This window comes from Mytilus edulis, chromosome 10, assembly GCF_963676685.1.
Source record: "Mytilus edulis chromosome 10, xbMytEdul2.2, whole genome shotgun sequence".
Taxonomy (NCBI): Eukaryota; Metazoa; Mollusca; class Bivalvia; order Mytilida; family Mytilidae; genus Mytilus; species Mytilus edulis.
Window position 1 is genome coordinate 1855128 of NC_092353.1, and position 18089 is coordinate 1873216.

Here is an 18089-nt window from a genome sequence, read left to right on the forward strand (position 1 = left end):
TATTATACTTCACGTTAAAATGCCATATTTTGATTGGCTAATACGAGGGTGTTAATTTACTCTATCACATGGCTGAGAGGGTGACAATTGTTTTGTTTTCTAACTCCCGTAACGTTGTTATGTATGTGACGTTATAGAAAATAATTTTGAAATAAATTGAATATTTAAAAGACAATAATAGTAGGACGTTCAGTATACAAAATTAAATACCACATAGGTGAGAGTGATAGAGCAGATTGGTTCCCCTTGAAAAAGCATTGCCAACCTTGGCTTCGCCGCGGTTGACAATGTTTGCTCGGGGTACCAATTTGCTCTATCATCCTCTCAGCTATGTGTTATTTATATAATGAAACAAACATAAAAGTAATTATAAAGCAAAGAACGATATTCAAATTAGAAAAAAAACCATAATGTAAATTGCATTAGTAAAAAACCCTAATATATTTTTTGGTTAAATAAAAAAATTCTCAGGACTGGGTTGCACAAACGTCATTTAACTTTAAGTACTAGTTAAATATATTTTAAACCTCAATTGAAATTAAATGACCGTTATTTCTGTTGCACAAAGGTTTATTAGAGTTAAATAACGTTTAAATGTGACTTAACGTTGCGTAAAGTTAAAAGTGGTAAGGGGGCACTTTTAAATTTTAAATAGGGAGTTTAAAATGGAGGAAATGCTGTTGTTTGGAAATATATTGCACGATCCAAAGCCACCCAGAAAATATAGAAAAAGGCTACTTACATTAGATGACCTCACAGACAAGGAGCTTCGAGCAAGGTACAGATTCGGGAGAAATTCGATCATAAGGATCACCGACATAGTGCGGAAGGACATCGAACATCCTACCCAGAGAAGTCAGTCTCTTAGTGCAGAGATGCAGGTAACCGAAAACAAAATAACTTTGCATGCAGTGTGATATTTCTCAAAGTTTTAACACATTTCACTACGTAAAGAAGTGTCCTACACATTTTACAGATTATTGTAACAAAAATGTAATGTTCTTGGTTGATAAACACATGACAATCCAAGGATATTTCAAAAAGTCGTATCGTTTCACCCAAATCTTTGTTTGTTTTTCTTTTTTCCACACACAAAATGAATGTATAAAGGGAAATAACTCCTATGGTATGGTAAATGAGGTTCCTTTTGGGATTTTTAAAAACAAATACCGTCAATCTACTTGTATAGTTTAATTGAACTGTCGGCGGCAGGGACGTTCCTTAACCCCGATTCCCATCCCTTCCATCATTACTCCGGGCACCTCAAACCCCGTTTCCTCGGACCTCCCCCTTTTTCAATTTGCCCGTTGAACATTTCGCTAATTCTCCATGCACCAATCCCGCCCCTTTATCCCGCTTCTCGACCTCTCCACCTACTACCTCTACCCCGTACCATCGCCCTCCCTGTCCGACGCCTCCTATCTCAGACAATTATTATTTATCAGCCCCAAAATATCTGAATTGACTATTGAAATGTTGCCTTGGTCGCTCGTTTGGTAGTAGATTAGATTTGTTTCTCCTGTATAGTTTTATGATAATTTTACATGATCCTCCCTTGCCTACTCTACCATACAAAAAAGATATGAGGGCCACCCATACACCCTCTCCTCCGTTTGGCAGTTAAAAAATTAACATGTAGACTTCATTTTTTAATTACTGTCTTCACTCTTGATGATGAAATTAAAAAAAAAAACACAGGAGAAATTAATTATGTAAAATATCTATTATAAATATAATTTCAAAGGAAGTCCGCTAAATATTTCCCATTTTTGTAAAATGTTGGTGGGGGTTCAAATCCAAATACAATAACCGATGGGTATATGTGTAGGACTCTAAAGTGCGATGGTACTCTAAAGTGCGATAGTCACGCTAAAGTACGACGGTCTACGCTAAAGTACGATGGTGTCTCACGCTAAAGTATGATGGTTGTTTGTTTGCTAAAGTGCGATGGCATATAGATATAGGAAGATGTGGTGTGAGTGCCAATGAGACAACTCTACATCCAAATAACAATTTATAAAAGTACACCATTAGTGGTCAATGTAAGGCCTTCAACACGGAGCCTTTGCTCACACCGAACAAAAAGCTATAAAGGGCCCCAAAATTACTAGTGTAAAACCATTCAAACGGGAAAACCAACGGACTAATTTATATAAAAAACGAGAAACGAGAAACACGTATAAATTACATAAACATACACAAACTACTGTACATCATATTCCTGACATAGGACAAGTGCAAACATTTGCAGCGAGATTAAACGTTTTAATGGTATCCAAACCTTCTCCCTTTTTCTGAAACAATAGCTTATCATCACAACATAGAAAAACACACGATAAATTATAAATTGGAAGGCTTAACTCAATCAAAAAACGCAAATTAATACACTATGAAAGTGCGATCATCGATGGAACGAAAGAGACAGGTTCAAGGTCACTAATGTTAAACACAAGTCTTTTTGCAAATGAAATTTTTAACAATTCGGGCGTATTGGATTGATTGTTGGATGTCGTTCAGTGGCAAATATTTCTTGCATGTTGAGGACGAGGGGCGTATTGGATGTAGCTTGCCGTTTACAAAGCCTATTAATGTAAACACATCCCATTAAAGTTGCCAGTTGCAAATACAAAATTCCATTATTGTCGGAATAAATAAAATTTATTTGTACATGCTTTAATTTAAATGCGAGAGAAAGGGGTTGTTGTTTGAGCTTTCCCCTATTTTTTCATGGCGAGTATTACATTGTATTAACACATGTACTATTTTACTACAATGATGTACACACTGATGTTTTAACTAATGGACAATTTATGATTTACGCTTGAAAACGTGTACCTTTACTTTGCCGACATTTATACTAATCAATAAAATCGACAATATTTTAACGTAAACGTAAACAATAATATGCATCTGTCGCTTCCATTATTTAATTCATTTTCAGGCATTTTCATTTTTGGTTTTTATAAACGACTGTTAACGTCATACATAATCCAACTACTTTTCGTACGTCTATACTTTCGCGGACCATCGTACTTCAGCGTGACCATCGTACTATAGTGTCCCCATGGCATTTTAGAGTCCTACATATATATAGTCCTTTCATTAAAAAAGAATTAAATATGTCTACAAACTGAGGTGTTATAGTTTGAGAATGTCTCCTAAATTGCCCCTCTAACACTCCTCATCATTGCCAATGCTTTGTTTGGGATGTAAATTGCATAATCTTATTTTTTTTCGTTTCAACAGGTGCTTGTTGCCTTGAGGTTTTTTGCTTGTGGAGGTTTCCTGCAAGTTGTAGGTGATACCCAAGGTATAGATAAATCAACTGTTAGCAGGTGCGTGCAGAAGGTTTCGGATGCTCTTAATGCCAAGGCTGACCAGTTTATCAAGTGGCCGTCAGTCCAGAGGAAAGGGGATATTAAACAAGGGTTCTTTGACAATGGAGGCTTTCCAGGAGTTGTAGGTTGCATTGATGGAACTCATGTGAGGATTTCTGCTCCTAGTCACGACAAACCATCTTTCGTCAACAGAAAGGGCTACCATAGCATTAACACACAAGCAATATGTGATCATGAAGGTACACAAACGTTTACAATTTCTTAAATAACTTCAGCCACCCAAAATGCACAGTGCTTATAGTTAGTCTTGAATATATCTATACGACTTGAAACAGTAAGGATGCAGCCCACTGACAGCAACTTGGAGCGTCATTACGTAAATAAATAATCCGGAATTTTAAGGGGAAAATCTTGCCAGAAAAAAAATACTCTCCCCCTTTTTTCTACTAAAAACGACCGACTCATAATTTTTTAAAGTTTTTCAATATGTCTTTTTTCCATATTAATGTTGATGCTCTTTTTGTTTGTCGTTTTTGTTTGTGTTTTCGATCATTGTTTTTTGTCCATGGACTTCCCCTCTTTTGACATTTTAGTATTCTCATCATTCACATTTTATACAACATAATGCTAATAAAGAATCTTTATGATATCATGAATTATACGAGACGACCCGCTTCAACAAACAGCATTTGCATCTTCCCTGTAGCATTTGCATTTTGAGCATATTGTGTTGGGCCAGGAAATATATACTAACAGTAATATGCCTGTTTCCTGCGATGTAAAATGTTTTTTTTTTGTTTTTTTTGTTGTTTTTTTTTATCTAATTCAATAAACGCCTCTACATACATACATACCATAAACATTATTATTTTATATCGGTTCAGAATTAGCTTCTCCTATTGAATAACAAGGGACCACATGACATTCTTAATTCTTCATTGATAATTTCTATCGATCTTTAACAGAAAAAAAAACGGACCGTTAAAGACCGGTTGGGCGCGGTTTCTCTATTTGGAGAGATGTCCCACATTTTCCTGATTTTAATTTCATATTGAAGTTGTTGAATTATTTACATATGTTTTCGTTAATTATAAAATGATAGAAAACTTTATTTTGTTTTCATAAACTGAAAAATTGTACTTACATGAATGGTAGTGACTTATAGTTATCATTATGACTGGTCAGACTCAGTGGCGGATCCAGAACTTTTCCTAAGGGGGGCACGCTGACTGACCTAAGAGGGGGCCCGCTCCAGTCATGCTTCAATGATTCCCTATATAATCAACCAAATTTTCCCCACGAAATGGATGGGGGCCCGGGCCCCCCAGGCCCCCCCCCCCTGGATCCGCCTATGGGTCTTCACTTTTTCCTATAGAAATCGTACAATAACTCGAGTTTGTTTTGAACAATTTGAATTTATGAGAATTTTTAAAAACATGGTTCCTCGATGAAATAAACATAATAGTTATTGAAAAACTGGTCATTATCGTGATATATGAACTGCCTGTAAGACTGTGTTTTTCAATAACTATTATGTAATTAACGTTACCCGTTTGGAAGCTGCGGAACCGTATACATTTAATGTGACTGACTTTTTATGCTTGAACTACGTGTAAATCAAATTTTGTTTTTCAGGTAAATTTACAAACGTTGTAGCTAGGTGGCCAGGAAGTGTACACGACAGTCACATTATGAGATGTTCGCAAGTGTGCACTCATTTAGAGGAATCCCACCTGTCAGTGCAAGATGGGTTGATCCTAGGTGACAGTGGATATGCGTGTAGGAGTTTTCTCATGACACCATATCTGAGGCCAACAGAGCCATGCCATGAGAAATTCAATAAAGCTCATATGAAGACAAGATGCTGCATTGAACGGACATTTGGTTGGTGGAAGAAGAGGTTCAATTGTCTACATCAGGGAATCAGAATGCACCCAGAAAAAGTTTGTAAGATTATAATGGCATGTGCAGTCTTGCATAACTCAGCCATTGAGATGAAAGAACCAATGGACGAGTATGACAACGAGATTGTAAATAATGATGACTTAAACATTGTTTTCCGTGGACCCGACGAAGGACGCATTGTACGAGATCATATAGCCAGGGGATTTTTCTCATAGATTTATTAGTGTAACAATTAAAAAGTTGATGAAATACTAGCATATAAAAAGATCTTCTGTACATATAAAAATAAATCAAACAAAACGATTGCGTTCATTGACTAATTATCATTTAAAGCTTGCAAGGTGAGATATGCGTCCTCTTCCTGATTTGCCCACTGCTGAAGTCTTTTAATTTCCAACTCTAATTTAATATTTTCCAGTTTAATTTTAGTTTTTTCAAGCACAAATTTCTCTTCTTGCACAGTCAAAACGTCGTACTGCTTTTGCATGAGCATTTGTGGTGTAACAGTCTCCGTTTTTCTTTTCTTGGGAGCGTGTGGTGTACTGCATGCAGGTGGTGGCTGATGAAATGACAACACGCTTTCATTCCCGGTTCTACATTCAGATGGTGGTTGTTCTTGAAAGAATAACACGCTTTCATTCCCTGAGTTGTCATTTTTATGGACAATAGCTTCTGTTATTATAGTACATGTAGTAGATTGGGCTGAATCTTCAATGCCAGAATTAGACATATCTGAAAAACGAAGATGGAAACAGATTAGTCGAGAAATCATGAGAAATTACTGAATCTTTTTTATTTTTTGGTAATGTGCGATTACAGGTATTTAATAAGTACTAGACCCAAATTGCACTGAGTACCCTAATTGCACCTATTTAGTTAATGTAGTGCTCAGCGGAAATCTTACACGTTTTCTTAGATGTAAAACAATTTGTATTTTTTTATTTGATATTATGCCTCTTTAATCATAAGTAAATATATTTAAATATGCACAAAACGTTCACAGTATACATCAACAGATGAAGTATAAAACTGCAAAAGGTAAAATGTACAGAAATGTCCACCAACAGGTCATCTTTTAAAAATAAGCAAATAAAATATGTAACAAGCCTCCATTTCTTAAGAAATGAATAGCAAGCAAAGATTAATGTCTACTTGTTCTAATTATTTGAAGAAATAGAACAAATTATCCGTTATTCGAATCTTAAGGCTGCGAATTTAAGCATGGGTGTAATTTGGGCACTCCTTATTTCAGAATCGTGGACCGTTTTAGGTCTATTCGAACCCATTTTTTATGATTCATTATAGATTAAAAATTATTAAATTGGTTGAACCATATATTGAATAATGATACATCTACAAAATAAACACTGAATGGGAACTTTTTGTCTGGATAACAAATAAATGTAGGTGAAAAAAATGTGCAATTTGGGTACCCTCACGTTAGCTGCCTGTAAGTGGGTACTCCTGCATTATTTAAGTTCATGTGGTTAGCGCTCGATTTCTTTTTGTAATATTACATTTAATGAGTTGATCCTTATCTGTTCTTTTTCATATTGTATAAAACTACCCGTTTATCATAGGGTTTAAAACAAAAGTACCAAAGGGGGGGGGGGATCCAGCCATTTTAAAAGGGGGTCCCAACCCAGAAGAAAGAGGGGGGTTCCTACCATATGTCCCACTTCAAATGCATTGATCGGCCCAACAAAAGGGGCGGTTCCAACCCCGGGAACACCTCCCCCTCTGGATCTGTCACTGAATACATATGTTTTATGGGTAAAAATTTAAGGCCGGGACCGATCATTTACTTGTTAAAATGGTGGGGCGTTACAGTTTTTTGTCCGAGATTGTTCAGCTCGATCATTCAAATATTTTTTCCCTAACTTAACATTTCTATGCACTTGATAATGATATAATCATTTGATAAAATGTGACTCAATTTTTTTTGTTTGTACCTGCATGCTTTTCCTTATTTTTTTAACCATATTTGGGATAAACACACTCTGTAGCAAAACCCTAAACTAGCCCGCCCATATGCAAATTAATTGGTCGGTCGCACACTTCACCCCTCAAAAAAATCATGAAAAACCCACACATAGTACGAGTATAAATCTGAATTAAACCAGCGCTACTGAGGTCAAAGTTATTTATTATATCATGTAAGTACTGTGTATCCATGGTTTAGAAGTACTGTTCTTACATGCTTATAGGTCTAAGGTAAAAAAAAATGTCAAAGACAAGACTTATAGTGTGTGTGTTTTGGGGGTGAGGATGTATGTTTTTCTTTGTCACACGAATTCGTTTTTCATTTTCAACGGGAGTCCAATTATTTAAAAAAAAACCAAAAAAAAACCTGTTAAATAACTCTGAAGCGTACGGGGATAATTTAGAATAAGATTATTCGTTTTTGTTCACTTGCTTGGCCACATAATTTACTGGTACTGTACTGCAGTAAGGGTCGTAAAGGTTATAAAAAAAACATCATACCCGAGAACATATACCCCCCTTTTTTTCCTTTCTTGGAACTTTGGTAGTCGGTTCCTTAGTATTATGCATGATTATTCGATTGCTAGAAATTTAAGTTCGGAAATTTATAACCCTAACCCCCAATCAAAAGGTCCGTGTTTTAGTAATGTTATAATGTGGGAGTAATTGTGTCTTTGGAAACCCCTTTATGGGGCCGCTGCATCATGACGCGCACTGTGCTGGCGTGCGATAGTGTGTACTGTGTGCTTATTACACAGGAAGGCCGAACTTTGTCTGCATGATTGGAGGTGGTGGGAAACTGTCGAAAAGAATACATTTCAAAGAGTTTCAGGGGATTTTTCTTAAACCTAACCATATCCTAGATACTTTTAGCTTTGATTTCACAATTTTGTTAAATCTGAAAGTAGCTTTGGGTTCGCTTAGGAAATTATGCAACCTTGTCAGAGCACGGATATCATTATGCATAAACATGATCAAGGTAGGCATTTATGTTTTATTCAAATACGATTCCATTTCATATACTCTTTAGGGCATACACGGTTTACCTTCAAGGTTTACTGTGACCATGGAAGACTCGCTTCCTTTTACACCAACAAAACTTGAACAATCCTTCATCATTTCCACAATATTCTCGGTCTCACTTGTCAAGGCTTTGGGAGCAGGGCCACCGCCAGTTTGGGCTCTATATTTCATACTTTCCGCATACTCCTTTTTTGCTTTTGTTTGTAAGTTTTGCCATTTTGTTTTGACTTCTTTATCTGAACGAGAATGCAAACCAAGAGCATTTATTTTAGACGAGATGTCTTTCCAAATGCCGTTTTTCTTGGAATTTGTAATTGAATTAGTCAATTTGCTCCGTATAACAGTAATATTGTCATTGACCAACTGTTGCAGCATGGTCATCTCCGCTGAATCCCAGTTTGAAGATCTCTTTTTCTTATCAGCGTCGTCTGGAAACTCGGCCATTTTGTTCTTGATAAAAATCGCGAAAATGCACGTGAAGGAATAAATATTGGGAAAATGGAAATTAAACATGGTTTAAGTACGAATTATCATTTTAATTTACATTTAGTTAAACGTGGGACTAATTACGCTTTATGCAACGGTTTTTAAAGTCTTCTTTAACTAATTGGGAATTCTAATTTTAAGTACTGTTTAACTTTAAACCACGTTTAAATTTAAAAGACCTTTGTGCAACCCAGTCCTGTGCTTTAAAATCGGCATAATATGACGTAAATTTCCGTTGCAATCAGATCATATTTATATTTTGGATGTAAAGCGTCTTGTGATTGGAATTATTTTGTCAATCAGGACTGGGTTGCACAAAGGTCTTTTAAATTTAAACGTGGTTTAAAGTTAAACAGTACTTAAAATTAGAATTCCCAATTAGTTAAAGAAGACTTTAAAAACCGTTGCATAAAGCGTAATTAGTCCCACGTTTAACTAAATGTAAATTAAAATGATAATTCGTACTTAAACCATGTTTAATTTCCATTTTCCCAATATTTATTCCTTCACGTGCATTTTCGCGATTTTTATCAAGAACAAAATGGCCGAGTTTCCAGACGACGCTGATAAGAAAAAGAGATCTTCAAACTGGGATTCAGCGGAGATGACCATGCTGCAACAGTTGGTCAATGACAATATTACTGTTATACGGAGCAAATTGACTAATTCAATTACAAATTCCAAGAAAAACGGCATTTGGAAAGACATCTCGTCTAAAATAAATGCTCTTGGTTTGCATTCTCGTTCAGATAAAGAAGTCAAAACAAAATGGCAAAACTTACAAACAAAAGCAAAAAAGGAGTATGCGGAAAGTATGAAATATAGAGCCCAAACTGGCGGTGGCCCTGCTCCCAAAGCCTTGACAAGTGAGACCGAGAATATTGTGGAAATGATGAAGGATTGTTCAAGTTTTGTTGGTGTAAAAGGAAGCGAGTCTTCCATGGTCACAGTAAACCTTGAAGGTAAACCGTGTATGCCCTAAAGAGTATATGAAATGGAATCGTATTTGAATAAAACATAAATGCCTACCTTGATCATGTTTATGCATAATGATATCCGTGCTCTGACAAGGTTGCATAATTTCCTAAGCGAACCCAAAGCTACTTTCAGATTTAACAAAATTGTGAAATCAAAGCTAAAAGTATCTAGGATATGGTTAGGTTTAAGAAAAATCCCCTGAAACTCTTTGAAATGTATTCTTTTCGACAGTTTCCCACCACCTCCAATCATGCAGACAAAGTTCGGCCTTCCTGTGTAATAAGCACACAGTACACACTATCGCACGCCAGCACAGTGCGCGTCATGATGCAGCGGCCCCATAAAGGGGTTTCCAAAGACACAATTACTCCCACATTATAACATTACTAAAACACGGACCTTTTGATTGGGGGTTAGGGTTATAAATTTCCGAACTTAAATTTCTAGCAATCGAATAATCATGCATAATACTAAGGAACCGACTACCAAAGTTCCAAGAAAGGAAAAAAAGGGGGGTATATGTTCTCGGGTATGATGTTTTTTTTATAACCTTTACGACCCTTACTGCAGTACAGTACCAGTAAATTATGTGGCCAAGCAAGTGAACAAAAACGAATAATCTTATTCTAAATTATCCCCGTACGCTTCAGAGTTATTTAACAGGTTTTTTTTTGGTTTTTTTTTAAATAATTGGACTCCCGTTGAAAATGAAAAACGAATTCGTGTGACAAAGAAAAACATACATCCTCACCCCCAAAACACACACACTATAAGTCTTGTCTTTGACATTTTTTTTTACCTTAGACCTATAAGCATGTAAGAACAGTACTTCTAAACCATGGATACACAGTACTTACATGATATAATAAATAACTTTGACCTCAGTAGCGCTGGTTTAATTCAGATTTATACTCGTACTATGTGTGGGTTTTTCATGATTTTTTTGAGGGGTGAAGTGTGCGACCGACCAATTAATTTGCATATGGGCGGGCTAGTTTAGGGTTTTGCTACAGAGTGTGTTTATCCCAAATATGGTTAAAAAAATAAGGAAAAGCATGCAGGTACAAACAAAAAAAATTGAGTCACATTTTATCAAATGATTATATCATTATCAAGTGCATAGAAATGTTAAGTTAGGGAAAAAATATTTGAATGATCGAGCTGAACAATCTCGGACAAAAAACTGTAACGCCCCACCATTTTAACAAGTAAATGATCGGTCCCGGCCTTAAATTTTTACCCATAAAACATATGTATTCAGTGACAGATCCAGAGGGGGAGGTGTTCCCGGGGTTGGAACCGCCCCTTTTGTTGGGCCGATCAATGCATTTGAAGTGGGACATATGGTAGGAACCCCCCTCTTTCTTCTGGGTTGGGACCCCCTTTTAAAATGGCTGGATCCCCCCCCTTTGGTACTTTTGTTTTAAACCCTATGATAAACGGGTAGTTTTATACAATATGAAAAAGAACAGATAAGGATCAACTCATTAAATGTAATATTACAAAAAGAAATCGAGCGCTAACCACATGAACTTAAATAATGCAGGAGTACCCACTTACAGGCAGCTAACGTGAGGGTACCCAAATTGCACATTTTTTTCACCTACATTTATTTGTTATCCAGACAAAAAGTTCCCATTCAGTGTTTATTTTGTAGATGTATCATTATTCAATATATGGTTCAACCAATTTAATAATTTTTAATCTATAATGAATCATAAAAAATGGGTTCGAATAGACCTAAAACGGTCCACGATTCTGAAATAAGGAGTGCCCAAATTACACCCATGCTTAAATTCGCAGCCTTAAGATTCGAATAACGGATAATTTGTTCTATTTCTTCAAATAATTAGAACAAGTGGACATTAATCTTTGCTTGCTATTCATTTCTTAAGAAATGGAGGCTTGTAACATATTTTATTTGCTTATTTTTAAAAGATGACCTGTTGGTGGACATTTCTGTACATTTTACCTTTTGCAGTTTTATACTTCATCTGTTGATGTATACTGTGAACGTTTTGTGCATATTTGAATATATTTACTTATGATTAAAGAGGCATAATATCAAATAAAAAAATACAAATTGTTTTACATCTAAGAAAACGTGTAAGATTTCCGCTGAGCACTACATTAACTAAATAGGTGCAATTAGGGTACTCAGTGCAATTTGGGTCTAGTACTTATTAAATACCTGTAATCGCACATTACCAAAAAATAAAAAAGATTCAGTAATTTCTCATGATTTCTCGAACTAATCTGTTTCCATCTTCGTTTTTCAGATATGTCTAATTCTGGCATTGAAGATTCAGCCCAATCTACTACATGTACTATAATAACAGAAGCTATTGTCCATAAAAATGACAACTCAGGGAATGAAAGCGTGTTATTCTTTCAAGAACAACCACCATCTGAATGTAGAACCGGGAATGAAAGCGTGTTGTCATTTCATCAGCCACCACCTGCATGCAGTACACCACACGCTCCCAAGAAAAGAAAAACGGAGACTGTTACACCACAAATGCTCATGCAAAAGCAGTACGACGTTTTGACTGTGCAAGAAGAGAAATTTGTGCTTGAAAAAACTAAAATTAAACTGGAAAATATTAAATTAGAGTTGGAAATTAAAAGACTTCAGCAGTGGGCAAATCAGGAAGAGGACGCATATCTCACCTTGCAAGCTTTAAATGATAATTAGTCAATGAACGCAATCGTTTTGTTTGATTTATTTTTATATGTACAGAAGATCTTTTTATATGCTAGTATTTCATCAACTTTTTAATTGTTACACTAATAAATCTATGAGAAAAATCCCCTGGCTATATGATCTCGTACAATGCGTCCTTCGTCGGGTCCACGGAAAACAATGTTTAAGTCATCATTATTTACAATCTCGTTGTCATACTCGTCCATTGGTTCTTTCATCTCAATGGCTAAGTTATGCAAGACTGCACATGCCATTATAATCTTACAAACTTTTTCTGGGTGCATTCTGATTCCCTGATGTAGACAATTGAACCTCTTCTTCCACCAACCAAATGTCCGTTCAATGCAGCATCTTGTCTTCATATGAGCTTTATTGAATTTCTCATGGCATGGCTCTGTTGGCCTCAGATATGGTGTCATGAGAAAACTCCTACACGCATATCCACTGTCACCTAGGATCAACCCATCTTGCACTGACAGGTGGGATTCCTCTAAATGAGTGCACACTTGCGAACATCTCATAATGTGACTGTCGTGTACACTTCCTGGCCACCTAGCTACAACGTTTGTAAATTTACCTGAAAAACAAAATTTGATTTACACGTAGTTCAAGCATAAAAAGTCAGTCACATTAAATGTATACGGTTCCGCAGCTTCCAAACGGGTAACGTTAATTACATAATAGTTATTGAAAAACACAGTCTTACAGGCAGTTCATATATCACGATAATGACCAGTTTTTCAATAACTATTATGTTTATTTCATCGAGGAACCATGTTTTTAAAAATTCTCATAAATTCAAATTGTTCAAAACAAACTCGAGTTATTGTACGATTTCTATAGGAAAAAGTGAAGACCCATAGGCGGATCCAGGGGGGGGGGGCCTGGGGGGCCCGGGCCCCCATCCATTTCGTGGGGAAAATTTGGTTGATTATATAGGGAATCATTGAAGCATGACTGGAGCGGGCCCCCTCTTAGGTCAGTCAGCGTGCCCCCCTTAGGAAAAGTTCTGGATCCGCCACTGAGTCTGACCAGTCATAATGATAACTATAAGTCACTACCATTCATGTAAGTACAATTTTTCAGTTTATGAAAACAAAATAAAGTTTTCTATCATTTTATAATTAACGAAAACATATGTAAATAATTCAACAACTTCAATATGAAATTAAAATCAGGAAAATGTGGGACATCTCTCCAAATAGAGAAACCGCGCCCAACCGGTCTTTAACGGTCCGTTTTTTTTTCTGTTAAAGATCGATAGAAATTATCAATGAAGAATTAAGAATGTCATGTGGTCCCTTGTTATTCAATAGGAGAAGCTAATTCTGAACCGATATAAAATAATAATGTTTATGGTATGTATGTATGTAGAGGCGTTTATTGAATTAGATAAAAAAAAACAAACAAAAAAACAAAAAAAAAACATTTTACATCGCAGGAAACAGGCATATTACTGTTAGTATATATTTCCTGGCCCAACACAATATGCTCAAAATGCAAATGCTACAGGGAAGATGCAAATGCTGTTTGTTGAAGCGGGTCGTCTCGTATAATTCATGATATCATAAAGATTCTTTATTAGCATTATGTTGTATAAAATGTGAATGATGAGAATACTAAAATGTCAAAAGAGGGGAAGTCCATGGACAAAAAACAATGATCGAAAACACAAACAAAAACGACAAACAAAAAGAGCATCAACATTAATATGGAAAAAAGACATATTGAAAAACTTTAAAAAATTATGAGTCGGTCGTTTTTAGTAGAAAAAAGGGGGAGAGTATTTTTTTTCTGGCAAGATTTTCCCCTTAAAATTCCGGATTATTTATTTACGTAATGACGCTCCAAGTTGCTGTCAGTGGGCTGCATCCTTACTGTTTCAAGTCGTATAGATATATTCAAGACTAACTATAAGCACTGTGCATTTTGGGTGGCTGAAGTTATTTAAGAAATTGTAAACGTTTGTGTACCTTCATGATCACATATTGCTTGTGTGTTAATGCTATGGTAGCCCTTTCTGTTGACGAAAGATGGTTTGTCGTGACTAGGAGCAGAAATCCTCACATGAGTTCCATCAATGCAACCTACAACTCCTGGAAAGCCTCCATTGTCAAAGAACCCTTGTTTAATATCCCCTTTCCTCTGGACTGACGGCCACTTGATAAACTGGTCAGCCTTGGCATTAAGAGCATCCGAAACCTTCTGCACGCACCTGCTAACAGTTGATTTATCTATACCTTGGGTATCACCTACAACTTGCAGGAAACCTCCACAAGCAAAAAACCTCAAGGCAACAAGCACCTGTTGAAACGAAAAAAAATAAGATTATGCAATTTACATCCCAAACAAAGCATTGGCAATGATGAGGAGTGTTAGAGGGGCAATTTAGGAGACATTCTCAAACTATAACACCTCAGTTTGTAGACATATTTAATTCTTTTTTAATGAAAGGACTATATATATGTAGGACTCTAAAATGCCATGGGGACACTATAGTACGATGGTCACGCTGAAGTACGATGGTCCGCGAAAGTATAGACGTACGAAAAGTAGTTGGATTATGTATGACGTTAACAGTCGTTTATAAAAACCAAAAATGAAAATGCCTGAAAATGAATTAAATAATGGAAGCGACAGATGCATATTATTGTTTACGTTTACGTTAAAATATTGTCGATTTTATTGATTAGTATAAATGTCGGCAAAGTAAAGGTACACGTTTTCAAGCGTAAATCATAAATTGTCCATTAGTTAAAACATCAGTGTGTACATCATTGTAGTAAAATAGTACATGTGTTAATACAATGTAATACTCGCCATGAAAAAATAGGGGAAAGCTCAAACAACAACCCCTTTCTCTCGCATTTAAATTAAAGCATGTACAAATAAATTTTATTTATTCCGACAATAATGGAATTTTGTATTTGCAACTGGCAACTTTAATGGGATGTGTTTACATTAATAGGCTTTGTAAACGGCAAGCTACATCCAATACGCCCCTCGTCCTCAACATGCAAGAAATATTTGCCACTGAACGACATCCAACAATCAATCCAATACGCCCGAATTGTTAAAAATTTCATTTGCAAAAAGACTTGTGTTTAACATTAGTGACCTTGAACCTGTCTCTTTCGTTCCATCGATGATCGCACTTTCATAGTGTATTAATTTGCGTTTTTTGATTGAGTTAAGCCTTCCAATTGATAATTTATCGTGTGTTTTTCTATGTTGTGATGATAAGCTATTGTTTCAGAAAAAGGGAGAAGGTTTGGATACCATTAAAACGTTTAATCTCGCTGCAAATGTTTGCACTTGTCCTAAGTCAGGAATATGATGTACAGTAGTTTGTGTATGTTTATGTAATTTATACGTGTTTCTCGTTTCTCGTTTTTTATATAAATTAGTCCGTTGGTTTTCCCGTTTGAATGGTTTTACACTAGTAATTTTGGGGCCCTTTATAGCTTTTTGTTCGGTGTGAGCAAAGGCTCCGTGTTGAAGGCCTTACATTGACCACTAATGGTGTACTTTTATAAATTGTTATTTGGATGTAGAGTTGTCTCATTGGCACTCACACCACATCTTCCTATATCTATATGCCATCGCACTTTAGCAAACAAACAACCATCATACTTTAGCGTGAGACACCATCGTACTTTAGCGTAGACCGTCGTACTTTAGCGTGACTATCGCACTTTAGAGTACCATCGCACTTTAGAGTCCTACACATATACCCATCGGTTATTGTATTTGGATTTGAACCCCCACCAACATTTTACAAAAATGGGAAATATTTAGCGGACTTCCTTTGAAATTATATTTATAATAGATATTTTACATAATTAATTTCTCCTGTGTTTTTTTTTTTAATTTCATCATCAAGAGTGAAGACAGTAATTAAAAAATGAAGTCTACATGTTAATTTTTTAACTGCCAAACGGAGGAGAGGGTGTATGGGTGGCCCTCATATCTTTTTTGTATGGTAGAGTAGGCAAGGGAGGATCATGTAAAATTATCATAAAACTATACAGGAGAAACAAATCTAATCTACTACCAAACGAGCGACCAAGGCAACATTTCAATAGTCAATTCAGATATTTTGGGGCTGATAAATAATAATTGTCTGAGATAGGAGGCGTCGGACAGGGAGGGCGATGGTACGGGGTAGAGGTAGTAGGTGGAGAGGTCGAGAAGCGGGATAAAGGGGCGGGATTGGTGCATGGAGAATTAGCGAAATGTTCCACGGGCAAATTGAAAAAGGGGGAGGTCCGAGGAAACGGGGTTTGAGGTGCCCGGAGTAATGATGGAAGGGATGGGAATCGGGGTTAAGGAACGTCCCTGCCGCCGACAGTTCAATTAAACTATACAAGTAGATTGACGGTATTTGTTTTTAAAAATCCCAAAAGGAACCTCATTTACCATACCATAGGAGTTATTTCCCTTTATACATTCATTTTGTGTGTGGAAAAAAGAAAAACAAACAAAGATTTGGGTGAAACGATACGACTTTTTGAAATATCCTTGGATTGTCATGTGTTTATCAACAAAGAACATTACATTTTTGTTACAATAATCTGTAAAATGTGTAGGACACTTCTTTACGTAGTGAAATGTGTTAAAACTTTGAGAAATATCACACTGCATGCAAAGTTATTTTGTTTTCGGTTACCTGCATCTCTGCACTAAGAGACTGACTTCTCTGGGTAGGATGTTCGATGTCCTTCCGCACTATGTCGGTGATCCTTATGATCGAATTTCTCCCGAATCTGTACCTTGCTCGGAGCTCCTTGTCTGTGAGGTCATCTAATGTAAGTAGCCTTTTTCTATATTTTCTGGGTGGCTTTGGATCGTGCAATATATTTCCAAACAACAGCATTTCCTCCATTTTAAACTCCCTATTTAAAATTTAAAAGTGCCCCCTTACCACTTTTAACTTTACGCAACGTTAAGTCACATTTAAACGTTATTTAACTCTAATAAACCTTTGTGCAACAGAAATAACGGTCATTTAATTTTAATTGAGGTTTAAAATATATTTAACTAGTACTTAAAGTTAAATGACGTTTGTGCAACCCAGTCCTGTTCATAGACATATTTTTTTTTTCATTTGAAGAACATCATAAACTTTTAATCACGCTTTAATCCGGCTTAACATAGAATTTAGATTGATTTGTAAGTAATGACTCCTCAATTTTTTCTGTCTATTCAAAATAATATCACAAATGTGGTGCACACATTATAATATCCAGCTACGCGGGTTATGAAGTATGCACCACATTGTTTATGCTATTTCCTTTTACACTAGTAATTTATGGGACCCTTTATAGCTTGCTGTTCGGTGTGAGCCTAGGCCCCGTGTTGAAGACTGTACCTTGACCTATAATTGTTCGATTTTTTAAAATGTGACTTGGATGGAGAGTTATCTCATTGGCACTCATACCACATCTTCCTATATATAAACTAAGATAATTGCACCATCAACATCACATAGTTAGTACATATTATTTAATAATATTTTGTTTATCGGAATAAACTAAAACGAATACAATAGATCAAACATGTGCTATAAATCCCCATTAAGGCATGTTGATTAAACACATGAGTAAAAAAAAAGAGGTAACTAGAAAATATATTTTTTCTTGTATCAATTTTAATTGTTACTGTTTTATATG

The 18089-nt window shown here is 35.9% G+C and overlaps 4 protein-coding genes across 4 annotated transcripts; 2 read left to right on the top strand and 2 right to left on the bottom strand.

The window, feature by feature from the left end:
- The first annotated feature begins 543 nt into the window (after positions 1-543).
- LOC139493108 (putative nuclease HARBI1) lies at positions 544-5458 on the top strand. The gene is made up of 3 exons (XM_071281266.1): positions 544-881; positions 3247-3577; positions 4974-5458. The coding sequence occupies exons 1-3, from the start codon at positions 666-668 to the stop codon at positions 5456-5458; spliced, it is 1032 nt and encodes a 343-aa protein (XP_071137367.1). The 5' UTR covers positions 544-665.
- Positions 5447-8936, bottom strand: LOC139493110 (myb-related transcription factor, partner of profilin-like). Its single transcript, XM_071281267.1, has 2 exons — positions 8273-8936; positions 5447-5975 (listed from the first exon to the last, which is right to left on the bottom strand). The coding sequence occupies exons 1-2, from the start codon at positions 8760-8762 to the stop codon at positions 5560-5562; spliced, it is 906 nt and encodes a 301-aa protein (XP_071137368.1). The 5' UTR covers positions 8763-8936; the 3' UTR covers positions 5447-5559.
- A 103-nt stretch (positions 8937-9039) lies between these two features.
- On the top strand, positions 9040-12521 carry LOC139493112 (myb-related transcription factor, partner of profilin-like). The gene is made up of 2 exons (XM_071281269.1): positions 9040-9697; positions 11993-12521. Exons 1-2 carry the CDS (start codon positions 9208-9210, stop codon positions 12406-12408), a joined length of 906 nt encoding a protein of 301 aa, XP_071137370.1. The 5' UTR covers positions 9040-9207; the 3' UTR covers positions 12409-12521.
- On the bottom strand, positions 12510-17493 carry LOC139493111 (putative nuclease HARBI1). The gene is made up of 3 exons (XM_071281268.1): positions 17087-17493; positions 14391-14721; positions 12510-12994 (listed from the first exon to the last, which is right to left on the bottom strand). Exons 1-3 carry the CDS (start codon positions 17300-17302, stop codon positions 12510-12512), a joined length of 1032 nt encoding a protein of 343 aa, XP_071137369.1. The 5' UTR covers positions 17303-17493.
- Positions 17494-18089: the final 596 nt, after the last annotated feature.